Source organism: Scophthalmus maximus, chromosome 18, assembly GCF_022379125.1.
Source record: "Scophthalmus maximus strain ysfricsl-2021 chromosome 18, ASM2237912v1, whole genome shotgun sequence".
NCBI classification, from domain to species: Eukaryota; Metazoa; Chordata; class Actinopteri; order Pleuronectiformes; family Scophthalmidae; genus Scophthalmus; species Scophthalmus maximus.
This window is the reverse complement of record NC_061532.1, coordinates 20206779-20223900: the sequence shown is the minus strand read 5'-3', so window position 1 is coordinate 20223900 and position 17122 is coordinate 20206779. Positions and strand designations below refer to the sequence as shown.

General features: G+C 51.1%; 1 protein-coding gene across 6 annotated transcripts; it reads left to right on the top strand.

The window, feature by feature from the left end:
- Positions 1-527: 527 nt before the first annotated feature.
- kidins220b (kinase D-interacting substrate 220b) lies at positions 528-16273 on the top strand. Of its 6 annotated transcripts, none has more exons than XM_047328585.1 (30): positions 528-1078; positions 2143-2298; positions 2471-2569; positions 2824-2922; positions 3256-3354; positions 3464-3565; positions 3689-3787; positions 3871-4068; positions 4171-4269; positions 4418-4519; positions 4994-5092; positions 5407-5584; positions 6317-6481; positions 6560-6739; positions 6814-6979; positions 7084-7235; positions 7322-7611; positions 7735-7875; positions 9898-10132; positions 10275-10363; positions 10522-10666; positions 10839-11001; positions 11090-11268; positions 11366-11595; positions 12528-12641; positions 12908-12937; positions 13171-13305; positions 13388-13486; positions 13910-14128; positions 14307-16273. In XM_047328585.1, the coding sequence occupies exons 2-30, from the start codon at positions 2167-2169 to the stop codon at positions 15474-15476; spliced, it is 5208 nt and encodes a 1735-aa protein (XP_047184541.1). In that variant the 5' UTR covers positions 528-1078; positions 2143-2166; the 3' UTR covers positions 15477-16273. The 6 variants fall into 6 exon arrangements, with proteins under 6 accessions (XP_047184541.1, XP_047184543.1, XP_035473101.2 ...); XM_035617208.2 differs by having other exon boundaries at positions 530-1078; positions 4421-4519; XM_047328587.1 differs by lacking the exon at positions 12528-12641 and having other exon boundaries at positions 529-1078.
- The last annotated feature ends 849 nt before the right edge of the window (positions 16274-17122 follow it).

Below are 17122 nucleotides of genomic sequence, written 5' to 3'. Positions count from 1 at the left end.
CTAACGCTAGCTGCTAACCAGGTTGTAAAATTACTGTATTATTATTGACAGGCTGAATCTGGAAAAAACGATGCAGGACAACGGGTGTTTGCACGTGAACGTCAACATGTGTCACGACAATGTTCAACTGCAAACAACCGTGAGTGAATTCTGAGAGGCGCGCAGTTAGTGAAGCTTTGCTACCGTTAGTTAACGTGGATGTGTGACAGCTGAACTGGAACCACAACACGGACGTTCAGGGACATTTTGACTTTATTGTCAAATCAACAAAAAAATAAAAATAATAATCCCCCCCATTTCTTTTCTTCTTTTGCACTAATACTCTTCCACTTCCTCTTTTCGCCCTCTGGTGGGAACTGCAGCGACGCGTTTTCGACCAGGGGGCGGTCGACCACATGGTTGATACATTATTTTAATAAAATTTCTCCTTTTTGTGGAGAAGCAGGTGTAATCGGTCGTCCGAGCTCGTGAGCGCCCTCTAGGTGGAGCACACGGTGGTGCGCGGGGCGTGGCCAGGCTGCAGAGACTCAGTCAGTTTCATATAAAAGTTAAAATCCTTTTCATCAGACACATTCTGAACCGGATCCAGCAGCCTGTCACATTAAGATGCCTGGTGCTAGCTCCATTAGCAGCAGGCTAACGTAGTTTCGCGAGCCGCCGCCGCGTGACAGCGGATGAGAACAAAGAGAAGTTGATGAATTACAATGATCCAGTGTGATTATGAGGCGGCACGAACACGACGACCCGTTCGTGTGAACACGGAAGCTGCCGCGGCGCGTGCTTTTATTTTGACAGCAGTGAGCGGAAGTGACGGTCTGGTCGCGGCGGGCTTGACGCGGTCCGTCGGTGACCGTCGGTTGTTGTTCAGATCAAGATGGCTGCTGTTGTCCGGGGTGATGCGGACTGAGCTCGAGCCGCCATCCGAACACTGACTCGCCGAACCGCCGGAGCCGAGTCCCGACCGGAGCCGAACCGAACCCGAGCCGAGTCCCGACCGGAGCCGAACCGAACCCGAGCCGAGGCCCGACCGGAGCCGAGTCCCGACCGGAGCCGAACCGAACCCGAGCGTCTATCGAAGGTAACGCGGTTGATGTCCAGTCAGCATCCTCCGAAGACCACCGACGTCACTGACACTTGACGCGTCGGCGATTCGATGAAAGAAAAAAAAAGACATAGAATAACGTTGATATCGATAGATGTCTGATCATGTGTGTGTGTGTGTGTGTGTGTGTGTGTGTGTAGATCAGCGTGAAGGTTATTCAGGTCGATCAACATAACATCACACTGCTGCTCTGTTATAACCGTCATATACAATGTGTATTTTTATATATACTATTATTATTCTATTCTATTCTATATTCTATTTTAATATTTTTTTTAAAAATATTTATATATATAATATTTAGACACACACACACACACACACATCTGAACATTAATAACAACATCGTTGTGTTTGACATTATATATATTTTTAAATATATATTTTTGATCTATATAAATAACGATGTTACTCCCTGACAAATGAATAAATGAGTCGGTCGTCTCATCATGTTTCATGAAGATGACGACACACAGTCTCTGATGGAAACAGCCTCTCCAGCAGGAGGCTGTTTCCATGGTGACGGCGGCGGCTGCACTGATTGGTGCACGAGGCTCGTGTGTTAGATGAAGTATCAATTTGATGCTGAAGAGGAAGCTGAGCTCTGATTGGTCGGCGGTGTGACCTCCGTCTTCTCTGGGCTCAGTGAAGTCGTGTCAGTGGACGACAGCAGTGGGGGGTGGAGTCAGGTCTGGGCATCATATCTGGATCTCATTGATCCTCCAATCAGGACGCTCACACGGCACATGCTCAGTTAGATGAAGACGTCATGTTGAGTGGAGCCGTGGTATTGAGGCCCCGCCCACACACGCTCTCCACCAATCACGAGTCAGTGTCGACTGTCAATCATGACGTCTCAGCTCATCAAATAACTAATGAGAAGTTCCAAACGCCAAGGGGCGGGGCTCATGACCCGTACTGCAGCCAGATACCAGGGGGCGTGGCTTATGACCTGTACTGCAGCCGGACACCGGGGAGCGATGGTGCTGATCTATATTTTCAGTGTGTGTTGATGGTGTGACGCTGTTTCCTGCCTGCAGGGGGCGTAGTGACTGACTGCAGACATGGACACCACCACGTCCATCAAGATGACCACTCTGGCGATCCAGAACCTGTTCAGCTACGTGGAGGAGGAGAACCTGGCGGCGCTGAAGTCTCATCTGGACCGCTTCAGGGAGGTGGACGGACGCAGCGACGTACGTGTCACAGTCGTCCAGTCACAGACGTCCAGTCAGTTCCTGTTCGTTGTTTCTCGTTGACTTGACATTGTAATCTTCTGAACACGTGTGTGTCTGTGTGTGTGTGTGTGTGTGTGTGTGTGTGTGTGTGTGTGTGTGTGTGTGTGTGTGTGTGTGTGTGTGTGTGCAGAACGGGCAGACCCCCCTCATGCTGGCGGCGGAGCAGGGCAGTCTGGAGATCGTACAGGAGCTCGTCAGGAGAGGAGCCAACGTCAACCTGGACGATGTGGTGAGAGAAACAAACGCACACGGAGTCAGTGACATGTCTTTATCAATATAATAATAATAACAATAATAATAATAATATATTTCATTTGAGTATCTGTTACTGCTCCTCTCACCTCGTCACTGCTCGGATGCTGGATGATGTGGTTGCTAGGAAACAGACTTCATCAGTATTCCTCTCGGAGAAGGCGATGCTCCTGTTGCCGTGGTAACACTGTGTATGTGTGTGTGTGTGTGTGTGTGTGTGAGTGTTTTCAGGACTGCTGGTCGGCTCTGATCTGTGCAGCGAGAGAAGGTCACATGGAGGTCGTGAAGGAGCTGCTGGAGAACAGTGCCTACATTGAACACAGAGACATGGTGACACACACACACACACACACACACCCACTCACGCACATTCCAGTATCTCATTTCACTCAACCTTTATGAACAGGTACACATGTAGATAAATAAGAACGTGTGTCTGAGTTTTATTTTATAAACGTTGAGGTCAAACAACTTCCTGTTTCCTGCTTCCTTCCTGACTCTATGGATGATATGAAATGATAACAGATATGATATGATATGACATTATGTGATATGATAAGATATGAAATTATATGATAAGTGATATTGAACGTTGATGAGTCAGATCTGAGTCTGCGTATGAACTGGAGGCACATGCTACTTGCTAACGTGTGACTGTCTCAGGGAGGATGGACGGCTCTGATGTGGGCCGCCTATAAAGGTCGCTGGGAGGTCACCAAGCTCCTGCTGGAGCACGGAGGAAACCCCAACACTACAGGACAGGTAACACACACACACACACAAATAAACACACACTGCCGATCATCTAAACAAAAAGCAATGGACACAGAATTTGACAAAAGAGAAACTGACGCCCCCCCCCCCTCCGCAGCAGTACAGTGTTTATCCGATCATCTGGGCCGCAGGTCGAGGTCATGCTGACATCGTGAAGCTGCTGCTGCTAAACGGAGCCAAAGTCAACTGTTCTGACAAGGTGATGAGAGGTCAACGACCTGAGAGAGGTCACGAACCGAGGTCAACGACCTGAAGCCACGACGTCCTCAGACACCGTCACTGACCCTGTGTGTGTGTGTGTGTGTGTGTGTGTGTGTCACAGTACGGGACCACCCCTCTGATCTGGGCGTCCAGGAAAGGACACTTCGACTGTGTGATGCACCTGCTGGAGAACGGAGCGGACGTGGACCAGGAGGGGGCGGTACGTCCACACGCTGAGCAACAGGTGCTCTTTGATTGGTCGGCAGGATGATGCGAACCTTGTGGCTGCTTGTGTCCCGTCAGAACTCCATGACGGCGCTGATCGTAGCGGTGAAGGGCGGCTACACGGACGTGGTGAAGGAGCTGCTGAAGAGGAACCCCAACGTCAACATGACCGACAAGGACGGGAACACGGCGCTGATGATCGCCGCCAAGGAGGGTTACACGGAGATCGTCCAGGACCTGCTGGACGCCGGGACGTACGTCAACATCCCAGACCGGGTGAGAGAGACACGCACACCCACACACGCACACACACACACACACACACACCTAATCTGTGTCTGAGACCAAATGTTCTGTGTGTGATCGTGTGTGTTACAGGGCGGTGACACAGTGCTGATCGGGGCGGTGAGGGGGGGTCATGTGGAGATCGTCAGAGCTCTGCTGCATAAATACGCCGACATCGACATCCGAGGACAGGTGAGAGGACACGAATAAATGATGTTGTGATGTCATGTGCTCGGTTGAGTCAGTGCCCCTCCCACACTGGGGGGGTCGACCCAGCGACCGTCTGGTGAGTGGACGTGCCGCTCCGCCTCCTGCTCAGTGTTCATGTGTGTGTTGTCAGCAGGAGAGTAAGACGGCTCTGTACTGGGCTGTGGAGAAAGGAAACGCCTCCATGGTGCGAGACATCCTGCAGTGTAACCCTGACACCGAGACCTGCACCAAGGTGAGACGCCCACACCCCTGACCCCCCTCACCTGACCCCCCTGACCCCCTGACCCGCTGACCCCCTCACCTGACCCCCTGACCCCCCTCATCTGACCCCCCTGACGCCCTGACCCGCTGACCACCTGACCTCCTGACCCCCTGACCCCCTCACCTGACCCCCTGACCCCCCTCATCTGACCCCCCTGACGCCCTGACCCGCTGACCACCTGACCTCCTGACCCCCTGACCCCCTCACCTGACCCCCTGACCCCCTCACCTGACCCCCCTGACCCCCCTCACCTGACCCCCCTGACCCCCTGACCGCCCTCACCTGACCCCCCTGACCTGCTGACCCCCTCACCTGACCCCCCTGACCCCCTGACCGCCCTCACCTGACCCCCCTGACCCCCTGACCGCCCTCACCTGACCCCCCTGACCCCCTGACCCCCCCTCTCGGTCTTGTGCTGACGTTGTGTTTTGCTTCCTGCCTCAGGACGGAGAGACGCCGCTCATCAAAGCCACGAAGATGAGGAACATCGACATTGTGGAGCTGCTGCTCGACAAAGGAGCCAAAGTGTCGTCTGTGGACAAAGTGAGGAGGCGTTCAGGGACACAACAACGTCATAATCTGAGAATCTGAAACATTAATCAATATCAATATGAAGTTAAAATCTATTTTAATTGTTGCAGCTCCAGTGTGATGATTACTTTTTCTTATAGAATTATTGGTTATAAATAAGTAGATGAATATGCTCATTGCATCTTCAGCTTCTGTCAAAGGATTAAAGTCATATCATATATTTATCTTATAAATATTTATTTAATATAAAATTAACGTTATTGAATATGTCAATGAAGTCCAAGTGAACCTACGTGTAGTGTTAACCTCTCGTCCTGCGTTTGCAGAAAGGAGACACACCCCTTCACATCGCCATCCGCGGCCGCAGTCGCCGCCTCGCAGAGCTCCTCCTCCGAAACCCCAAAGATGGCCGCCTGCTGTACCGACCCAACAAGGCCGGAGAGACGCCATACAACATCGACTGTAGCCACCAGAAGAGCATCCTCACACAGATCTTTGGAGCTCGTACGTTCACCACGGACTGTATATATAGACGATCAGAGACTGTATATGAAGATGATCACTGACTGTATATAAGACGATCACTGACTGTATATAAAGACGATCAGAGACTGTATATAAAGAAGATCACTGACTGTATATGAAGATGATCACTGACTATATATAAAGACGATCACTGACTGTATATAAAGACGATCAGAGACTGTATATAAAGAAGATCACTGACTGTATATGAAGATGATCACTGACTATATATAAAGACGATCACTGACTGTATATAAAGATGATCAGAGACTGTATATGAAGACGATCACTGACTGTATATAAGATGATCACTGACTGTATATAAAGACGATCAGAGACTGTATATGAAGACGATCACTGACTGTATATAAAGAAGATCACTGACTGTATATGAAGATGATCACTGACTGTATATAAAGACGATCACTGACTGTATATAAAGACGATCAGAGACTGTATATGAAGACGATCACTGACTGTATATAAAGATGATCACTGACTGTATATAAAGACGATCACTGACTGTATATAAAGACGATCACTGTCTGTATATAAAGACGATCACTGACGATCACTGACTGTATATGAAGATGATCACTGACTGTATATAAGACGATCACTGACTGTATATAAAGACGATCAGCGACTGTATATAAAGACTATCACTGACTGTATATAAAGTGAGAGGATGTGTTGCTCCGCCCCCTGCAGGTCACCTGTCCCCCACGGAGACCGACGGAGACATGTTGGGTTATGACCTTTACAGTTCTGCTCTCGCCGACATCCTGAGTGAACCAACCATGCAGCCTCCGATCTGTGTGGGTCTCTACGCTCAGTGGGGCAGCGGCAAGTCGTTCCTGCTCAAGAAGCTGGAGGGTGAGCGACGCACACACACACACACACACACACACACACACACACACACCTGGTGTTCACCCTCCTCCTCCTCCTCAGATGAGATGAAGACGTTTGCCGGGCAGCAGATCGAGCCGTTGTTCCAGTTCTCCTGGCTCATCGTCTTTCTGTCTCTGCTGATCTGCGGCTCCGTCGCCGTCGTCCTCGGCTTCACCGTGGACGCCGGCCTGGCCCTGGCGGTTTCCCTCAGCCTGCTGGCGCTGCTCTACCTGTTCTTCGGTAAGACGCGACTCGTACGAGCGGCCGTCGTGTCTTGTTCCCCTGGCGTGTGAATGACGTGTGCCGTCTCTTAGTGGTGGTGTACTTCGGCGGGCGGCGGGAGGGTGAGAGCTGGAACTGGGCGTGGCTGCTCAGCACGCATCTGGCCCGTCACATCGGGTATCTGGAGCTGCTGCTCAGGCTGATGTTCGTCAACCCGCCGGAGCTGCCGGAGCAGAGCACCAGAGCCCTGCCTGTCAGGTGAGTCGCACTGTGATGATGTCATCATCGTCATCGTCATCAGCCGTTCTGTTGGTTTCCTGTCGACCGAGTCTCGACCTCTGACCTGTCGGACCCGTGGTCAGGTTCCTGTTCACAGATTACAACCGCCTGTCGAGCGTCGGAGGAGAAACGTCGATGGCCGAGATGATCGCGACTCTGTCCGACGCCTGCGAGAGAGAGTTCGGCTTCATCGCTACACGACTGTTCAGAGTGTTCAAGACCGAGGAGACGCAAGGTGACAGGTCACACACACACACACACACACACACACACACGCACACAGGCACACACACAGATAAACTGTGTGTCTCGTCGTCTCAGGGAAGAGGAAGTGGAAGAAGACGTGCTGCGTACCGTCCTTCATCATCTTCGTCCTGGTACTGGCGTGTCTCCTGACGGGCCTGGCGCTGCTCGCCGTCTTCAAGGTGGACGGGCAGAACCAGACAGTGAACGCCGTGCTGATCGCCATCGGCAGCGTGGTGGGTCTGGCCCTGCTGCTGAACTGCAGGACATGGTGGCAGGTAACCGACTCGCTGCTGAACTCGCAGAGGAAGCGGCTGCACGGTGCCGCCAACAGGATGAACAAACTGAAGAGCGAGGGCTTCATGAAGGTGAGGGGCGGGGCTTAGAGGAGACCGGCTGGCTGTCACTGTGTAAGCGTTTGTCTGAGGCAGACGATCATGAAATCATGCACATCAATAATCGGTCACGTGGCGCCGGGCGTCATCCTGCAGGTCCTGAAGAACGAGGTGGAGCTGATGGCGAGGATGGCGAAGACCATCGACGGCTTCACGCAGCATCAGACCCGACTGGCGGTCGTCATCGACGGACTGGACTCGTGCGAACAGGACAAGGTTCTGCAGATGCTCGACACGGTGAGGATCCGCACACGCCAAACATCAAGTAGAGTCTGTTCGCTGAATCATGACGTTATATTTTCTGATGATATATAACTGCTAACTGCTAACTGTTATCTGACTGTTCTTTGACCAGTACCTAAATCAACACATCCTGTCGGAGACGAGCAGGATGTTTCAGAATCCCGTGTGATGTCATGATGTCAGTGTGATGTCAGAGTGATGTCACAATGTCAGTGTAATGTCAGAGTGATGTCATGGTGTCAGTGTGATGTCATGATGTCAGTGTGATGTCATGGTGTCAGCGTGATGTCATGATGTCAGTGAGATGTCATGGTGTCAGCGTGATGTCATGATGTCAGTGTGATGTCATGATGTCAGCGTGATGTCATGATGTCAGCGTGATGTCATGGTGTCAGTGTGATGTCATGGTGTCAGTGTGATGTCATGATGTCAGTGTGATGTCATGGTGTCAGTGTGATGTCATGATGTCAGTGTGATGTCATGGTGTCAGCGTGATGTCATGATGTCAGCGTGATGTCATGATGTCAGCGTGATGTCATGATGTCAGTGTGATGTCATGGTGTCAGCGTGATGTCATGATGTCAGTGAGATGTCATGGTGTCAGCGTGATGTCATGATGTCAGTGTGATGTCATGATGTCAGCGTGATGTCATGGTGTCAGTGTGATGTCATGGTGTCAGCGTGATGTCATGACGTCAGTGTGATGTCATGATCTCAGTGTGATGTCATGATGTCAGTGTGATGTCATGATGTCAGTGTGATGTCATGATGTCATGGTGTCAGTGTGATGTCATGATGTCAGTGTGATGTCATGGTGTCAGTGTGATGTCATGGTGTCAGTGTGATGTCATGGTGTCAGCGTGATGTCATGGTGTCAGTGTGATGTCATGATGTCAGCGTGATGTCATGGTGTCAGTGTGATGTCATGATGTCAGCGTGATGTCATGGTGTCACTGTGATGTAATGATGTCAGCGTGATGTCAGTGTGATGTCATGGTGTCAGCGTGATGTCATGGTGTCAGTGTGATGTCATGATGTCAGCGTGATGTCATGGTGTCAGTGTGATGTCATGATGTCAGTGTGATGTCACGATGTCAGCGTGATGTCACGATGTCAGTGTGATGTCACGGTGTCAGCGTGATGTCATGATGTCAGTGTGATGTCATGGTGTCAGTGTGATGTCATGATGTCAGCGTGATGTCATGGTGTCAGTGTGATGTCATGATGTCAGTGTGATGTCAGCGTGATGTCATGATGTCAGCGTGATGTCATGATGTCAGCGTGATGTCATGGTGTCAGTGTGACGTCACGATGTCAGTGTGATGTCACGATGTCATGGCGATGTCACGATGTCAGCGTGATGTCATGATGTCAGTGTGATGTCATGGTGATGTCACGATGTCAGTGTGATGTCACGTGTCAGTGTGATGTCATGATGTCAGTGTGATGTCATGATGTCAGTGTGATGTCACGGTGTCAGTGTGATGTCATGATGTCAGTGTGATGTCACGATGTCAGCGTGATGTCACGATGTCAGTGTGATGTCACGGTGTCAGCGTGATGTCATGATGTCAGTGTGATGTCATGGTGTCAGTGTGATGTCATGATGTCAGCGTGATGTCATGGTGTCAGTGTGATGTCATGATGTCAGTGTGATGTCACGGTGTCAGCGTGATGTCATGATGTCAGCGTGATGTCATGATGTCAGCGTGATGTCATGGTGTCAGTGTGACGTCACGATGTCAGTGTGATGTCACGATGTCATGGCGATGTCACGATGTCAGCGTGATGTCATGATGTCAGTGTGATGTCATGGTGATGTCACGATGTCAGTGTGATGTCACGTGTCAGTGTGATGTCATGATGTCAGTGTGATGTCATGATGTCAGTGTGATGTCACGGTGTCAGTGTGATGTCACGATGTCAGTGTGACGTCATGATGTCAGTGTGATGTCATGGTGTCATGGTGATGTCATGGTGATGTCATGGTGTCATGGTGTGGTCTTCCTCCTGCAGGTGCGGGTCTTGTTCTCTAAAGGTCCGTTCATCTCCATCTTCGCCAGCGACCCACACATCATCATCAAAGCGATCAACCAGAACCTGAACAGTGTCCTGCGAGACTCCAACATCAACGGACACGACTACATGAGGAACATCGTGCACCTGCCCGTCTTCCTCAACAGCAGGGGGCTCTCCAGCGCCAGGAAGATGTGCGCCGCCGCCGCCCCCGCCAACGGAGACGCCGCCGACGGTAACCATGGCGATAACACTTTGATCACACAATCCCATCTGAAGGAAACTGAACTTTGATTTGAACTGATTTTACTTTCCTCTTGCCACATCTGTCTCTCACTCTACCCGTCTATCTCTCTCTCTACCTGTCTGTCTCTCAGGTTGGCATGAGGAGTTAGACAAGAAACTGTCTCAGCACAGTTTGGGAGAATTGACCAAGTTTGGCAGCAAGACGACGCTCGCTCGCAGGGTGAGACAGAGTGTGTGAGTGTGTGTGTGTGTGTGTGTGTGTGTGTGTGTGAGAGTGTGTGTCTGTTTGTGTGAGTGTGTGTGTGTGTGTGTGTGTGTGTGTGTGAGTGTGTGTGTGTGTGTGTGTGTGTGATCATGTGACCTGTGCTCTGTGTTCAGGACACGTACCGGCGGCGGCAGGTCCAGCGCTCGGTGACTCGTCAGATGTCGTTCGACCTGACGAAGCTGATGGTGACGGAGGATTGGTTCAGTGACATCAGCCCACAGACAATGAGGAGGTTGCTCAACATCGTCTCCGTCACAGGTGCTCGCCACGGCAACGTCTACTTCCTGTTTACTGAAGTCATGTGACTGTGTGCAGTGATCGTGTGCAGAGACACGTCAACACGAGTCATGTGACATGTTAACACAACGTAACAGAAACATGGAGATTAATGTATAACTTCAAGGACGTGTGTGTGTGCGTGCGTGTGCAGGTCGTCTGCTGCGAGCCAATCAGATCAGCTTCAACTGGGACCGCCTAGCGTCGTGGATCAACCTGACGGAGCAGTGGCCCTACAGGACGTCCTGGCTCCTCCTGTACCTGGAGGAGACGGACGGCGTCCCCGACCAGGCCACGCTCAAGACCATCTACGAGAGGTCAGAGGTCACGCTGGGACTCAGGATGAACTGAGGAGAACTTGGTGGTTAAAGGTCGGAGGTCACTGGTTCCTTCTCTCTCTCTCAGAGTGTCCAGGAACATCCCGACCACGAAGGACGTGGAGCCGCTGCTGGAGATCGACGGAGATGTCCGAAGCTTCGAGGTCTTCCTGTCGTCACGGACGCCGGTTCTCACGGCCAGAGACGTCCGGACCTTCCTGCCCTGCACCGTCAACCTGGACCCCAAACTACGAGAGATCATAGCAGGTGACGATGATCCAGATGTTTGTCTGATCCAGATGTTTTCTCTCTGTCTGATCCAGATGTTTGTCTGATCCAGATGTTTTCTCTCTGTTTGCTCCAGATGTTCGTGCGGCCCGGGAGCAGATGAATATGGGCGGGGTCACATACCCGACCCTCCCTCTGCAGGAGGCTCAGCTCCGCCCCACCTCCATGTACAGTCAGGTGTCGTGCTCCCCCTCCGCCTCCTTCAGCGGACCCTTCAACCAGCCACCAGGGGGCGTGGTCTCCCCACAGCCTCACAGCAGCTACTACAGCGGCATGGCCGGACCGCAGCACCCCTTCTACAACAGGGTGAGTACTGGCCCCGCCCACTGATTTCACCTCATGATGTCATTCATATTTACAGGTAAACCTTCCTCTGTGATGTCATCACCACCTGCTTCAGGTCACTCACCGTTTCTGTTTGTGCTTCACTTTGATTTCATTCCCTCTAATGTCACATCTGGGACCAGCTGCAGTACCAGTAGTATCAGCTGTAGTACCAGCTGTAGTACCAGGTGTAGTACCAGTAGTACCAGCTGCAGTACCAGCTGCAGTACCAGCTGTAGTACCAGTAGTACCAGCTGCAGTACCAGCTGCAGTACCAGTAGTACCAGCTGCAGTGCCAGCTGCAGGACCAGTAGTACCAGCTGCAGTACCAGCTGTAGTACCAGTAGTACCAGCTGCAGTACCAGTAGTACCAGCTGCAGTACCAGCTGCAGGACCAGTAGTACCAGTAGTACCAGCTGCAGTACCAGCTGCAGTACCAGTAGTACCAGCTGCAGTGCCAGCTGCAGGACCAGTAGTACCAGCTGCAGTACCAGCTGTAGTACCAGTAGTACCAGCTGCAGTACCAGTAGTACCAGCTGCAGTACCAGTAGTACCAGCTGCAGTACCAGCTGCAGGACCAGTAGTACCAGTAGTACCAGCTGCAGTACCAGTAGTACCAGCTGCAGTACCAGCTGCAGGACCAGTAGTACCAGCTGTAGTACCAGTAGTACCAGCTGCAGTACCAGCTGCAGGACCAGTAGTACCAGCTGTAGTACCAGCTGTAGTACCAGTAGTACCAGCTGCAGTGCCAGCTGCAGTACCAGTAGTACCAGCCGTAGTAACAGCTGCAGTCACCATGTGGCAGCACTCCTTCACTCTCTGATTTGATTTGTTCGTTTTAAGTTGCCTTCTTCTTTTTGTCTTTAAATTATCTCCTTGAACATTGTTTTGATTTGTTGCCCCTCCCCCCTCAGCCATATTTCCCCCACCACCTTTACCAGCTGCCACGCTCCCTGGTGGCATCCTCCTACCCATCACTCCTTCATCCACGCCCACCACCTCAAACATCCTGCAGGGGCACCGTACCTGTGAGTACATCACTCAGCTGAGAGCCACGAGGACCAACCACTCAGTGTGTCAGTGTAGTGAGGGAGCAGTACAAGTACTCAGGCCAAGTACAAGTACTTCAACTCCTCGTTATGATACTAGAGTAAATGCACTTTCAGCACTGCTCATTGTCCTCATTGTGTCAACATCCGTGTCATCCTGATGTTTTCATCCTCTCTCTCTCTCTCTCTCTCTCTCTCTCTCTTCCTCTACCCCTCTCTCTCTCTCTCTCTCTCTCCCTCTCCAGTATAAAGTTTCATCTTTGAAAAGGAAGCAGGTATTAAATTATATTCCTTCCTATCCCTTCCTTCCTTCCTTCCTTCCCTCCTCCCTCCCTCTCTCTCAGCTAACTCCCTTTGAAGTGATCTGTCTACTACAGTTCCCAGCATGCACCTTGCTTGCCAGGTTCAGCCCGTAGTGTCAGTAGTGTAGCCGTGTGACCGTCTGATGGGCTCGTCGACTTGCTGTAGAGCAGAAACATCAAGGTCTCATCGTCTGTGTTGTGTTCAGGGTTCTTCTGTTGTGTCCGGCACTCCGCCCGTCCTCCTCAGCTCCATGGCGACGGAGGTGATTTGCGAGCGCGTGCGTCAGATCGAAGGCATCGACCAGAGCATGATGGGACAGTACGGCGCCACCATCAGGAAGGTCAGTAACACGTCCGTCGGGTTCCGAGTGTGACACCGAACGAAGAGACTGAACGTTTGTTTTGGTCTCCGTCTCTTTTCAGGCGAACGTCAACGGTAGAGTTCTGTCTCAGTGTAACATCGACGAGCTGAAGAAGGAGATGAACATGAACTTTGGAGACTGGCAGCTGTTCAGAGCCACGGTCAGTGTGACCCTAAAAGCACCACGAGAGCCTGAACACACCACGACACCCTCACGTCACACTGCACCGGTCCAATGAAACGACGACCACGACTTTTACTTTTAGCTCACGGAAAAACTCTGTAGCCCCTCCCCCAATAACTTTACCCCCTCCCTTAACGTATCTAGCTCCTCCTCCAACCCAGAATCAGCAGATAGATGAACAACAATCTGATTCATTAAACTTTGAATCACTTTTTTAACTAGAACTGCAGAGAACGACAACAAAAACATATATATATTAATTTATGTATTATAATATTGTAATAAAATATTTATATATATATATTATTCTGGAGAATAATATTAGTTTTTCTTGGTTCTGCTTGTGATGAATCAATAAAAGAACAATATCTGGATCAATAATGTGAACGTGTCGCTGCAGGTCCTTGACATGCGTCACACTGAGAGCCAGGTGCTGCACGAGGAAGCAGCCAGCGAGCAAGGCAGCGTTGTGGGTGGTGGTCACAGCGATGCGGGAAGGCGAGCCGTGGCTCCGCCCCTCGCCGGCGCCGGCAACACGGACGCTTCGCCAATGTACAGCTTCAACCTGAGCTTCGAGGAGCTGAGCACAGTGGGACTGGACGAGCCCACGAGACACACGGTCAGTACCTGACCTCTGACCTCTGACCTCTGACCTCTACAGCTGCTGCCACGGGACAGGGTTTTATGATTTGATTTTGATTCAACTTCCTCCATCCTCCCTCCCTCCTCTCCTTCCTCCCTTTCTCTCTCCCTTCCCCCCTCCCTCCTTCATCCCTCCCTCCCCCCTCCCCCCTCAGGCTCATCGAACCGTCAGCATGAGCAGCCTGAACTCCCAGGAGTCGTCCAACGACATCGCCCGTCTGACGGACCGACAGCAGGACGAGTACCGCAGCGCCTACCAGGAGTACATCGCCCAGATGGCCCAGCTGGAGATGGGTGGCGGAGGCGGGGAGAAGCCCGTCCAACCGCAGCCGGGACAGTTCATGACATCATCGTCCGAGGACAAGAGCAAGGACGGCGCCGAGCAGGATGGACGAAAACCCTTCGCCAAGAGGAGCGGCGGCAAGCCGGCGCCGGACAACACCGACTTCGCCACCAACGGCGACGGCCTGGACCCCATCACGGAGGAGGACGAGAAGGGCGACCACGGATCCTCCAAGTCCCTGTTGACCCGCAAAGCCTCGGCCGAGAGAGGCGGGTTGTTCCAGGGTGCCGCCGACCTGAAGCAGAAGGCCGGCGGTGGGCGTCGCTACCAGAAGCTGACCAGCGATGACGAAGAGTCGGAGGAGTCGGACAACGCCCCCCTGCTGAAAGATGGAAAGAAGGCGGGGGAACCCAAACCGCCCGGTGGCTCGCTGGCGCTTAAGGGCAAGGACTACCTGTCGGACGCCACGCTGGACAAGAAGGACTCGTCCGACTCAGGCGTACGCTCCAACGAGAGCTCGCCCAACCACTCGCTGCAGGACGAGGAGGCGGACCTATCGCAGCTAGAGCGAGCCAACCTGATCGAGCTGGACGAGGAGAGCGTGGCCAGGAAGCGTGGCCTTCCCAGCAGCCTCAGCGGCCTCCAGGACCCGGCGGTCGCCCGCATGTCCATCTGCTCCGAGGACCAGTGCAGCCTGCTGGCCAGCAGCCCTGAGGAGAGCTGGCCCTCGTCCAGGAGCTACAACCTGAACCGCACTCCGAGCAACGTAACGCTGAACAACAACACCAACGCCCAGCAGGGCGACCGCCCCCACCCGCCAGCAGAGGGCTCCACATCCACCTCCTCCTCCAACCCCACCGACGTCCTCGTCTCCCCGAGCTCCGGACCCACCGGCACCGCTGCCACCAGGCCGGGGCCCAACAACGAGAACGTCCGCGTGGTTCACCTGAAGAGGGGCCTCAAGCCTGGAGACCCGCCGGAGATCTGCGCCGTGTCCTCCGACACCGTGACCTTCGGCGAGGAGCGTGAGAGCATCCTATGACCTCGACCTGTGACCTCGTCCTGTGACCCCAGGGTCAAAGATAAAGAGCCGCCCCCTCCGTCCTCTGAGCCAATCAGAAGCCTCTGACTGGGTCAGAGGGGAGGAGTCAGTCTGTGTCGTGATGCATGTTGATGTAGTGAAGCTGCATGTTGTCATAGTGACGTAATTCACTTCCTGTTCGAGTCTGAAAACTACAAGAAACTAAACTGAACTACAAAAGGTTTTAATCTATAGAATGCTTGAATAATAATAATAATAATAATAACACGGTTTATGTCTTTAACATTGTTTATTATAATAAAAATACTAAACACACAACAGATTAATAATCGGCTCTGATGATAAGATGTCAGAAATTATTATTATTTAATATTAAGATTTTTGTCAATATCATAATATTGACAATAATATTTATAACATCGCTGATAAAAATCTGAAGTTAATCCACACACTAACACACACACGCACACATACACACACTGAATATCGTGTGTGATTCTGGTAAATGTGAAAACTTTTTGTTTGTGTTTGATAGAAACTTTATCGTCATTGAAACTGATGTTTAACTGATCAGACGAGTCATTGATCACTAATCAATACACAAGATTCTGATGATGAAGCTTCAGATTAAATTCATGTGAAATGTTCAGATTTGGCTCCAGAGGAAACAAACGTGATGTCTGATTCAGATCTGACAATGACGACGTGACTGATCGATAGTGATCAGTATCAGCATGTTGATGTTCATGAGCTCGTCTCTGATCATGTGACAAATAAACCCCATGTTGAATATTGAATCTGATTCCTCTTTTTTTTCATGATTACTTTTATTATATGTAGATAATATGACAAGTTCTCATGGTACCGTGTGTGCGTGCGCCAACGGATCATCCACCTGTAGTTTAGGAGATTTCCAGGACTTGAACATCTGATATGTTTTGAGGATCCTTGGAATTCTTAAAGTCAAAGTCTTTTAATGTTTAATGGTTTCATGGAATTCTATTTTATTTCCAATGACTGTCAACAACAAAAAAAATCCCTGTCTAGGATGTTTTGCAATAAGATATTAAAAATCAAGACCTTCAAGGCCCCTGTTCATTTGCAGGTTCTGATACTTCACCTGAAACCTTTTCCAGGAGACAGACTCTAAAGACGTGACGATGGTCCTAGAATTGTTTCGTGCTCATGAAGAAGAAACTTTTGACAAAACTTGAGTCCACGAAGTCCATGAAGACCATGTGATGTGACTGAAAGCTGCTAGAAGGACGTTAAAACGTGCGGACTGGCCCTTTAAAGAGCCGCAGATCAACAATAATCAGATCAATAATCAGACAGAAGCAGTCGATCAGTTCCAGCTGATTTATTCAGTTGAGGACAAACAAGTGACGTCATCAGTTTCTCTTCAGCTGCAAAAAAAAACTCGGGATGTTCCTTTTTTAATATTGCACAAAATAATAATTAGAAAAACAAAGTATGTGCCGCCGATGACGTCATAAAAAAGTAAATCCTCGGTTTCTCTCGTGACGTCACAGGGACTCACTCACACAATGTACACAAACGTCCTGACGACGGCAGAGGCCACAGAGCAAGGCAGCCGGCCGGGATCCGAACCCGCGACCAGCTGTCTGAGAAAAGAAGAGGAGGAA

Excerpts from the sequence above, each read along its gene's own strand:
- kidins220b (XM_047328585.1), top strand. The coding sequence starts at position 2,167 with ATGGACACCACCACGTCCATCAAGATGACCACTCTGGCGATCCAGAAC. Across the intron at positions 11,002-11,089 it reads CTCAAGACCATCTACGAGAG|AGTGTCCAGGAACATCCCGA; the intron begins GTCAGAGGTCAC and ends TCTCTCTCTCAG. Across the intron at positions 11,596-12,527 it reads AGCACCCCTTCTACAACAGG|CCATATTTCCCCCACCACCT; the intron begins GTGAGTACTGGC and ends CTCCCCCCTCAG.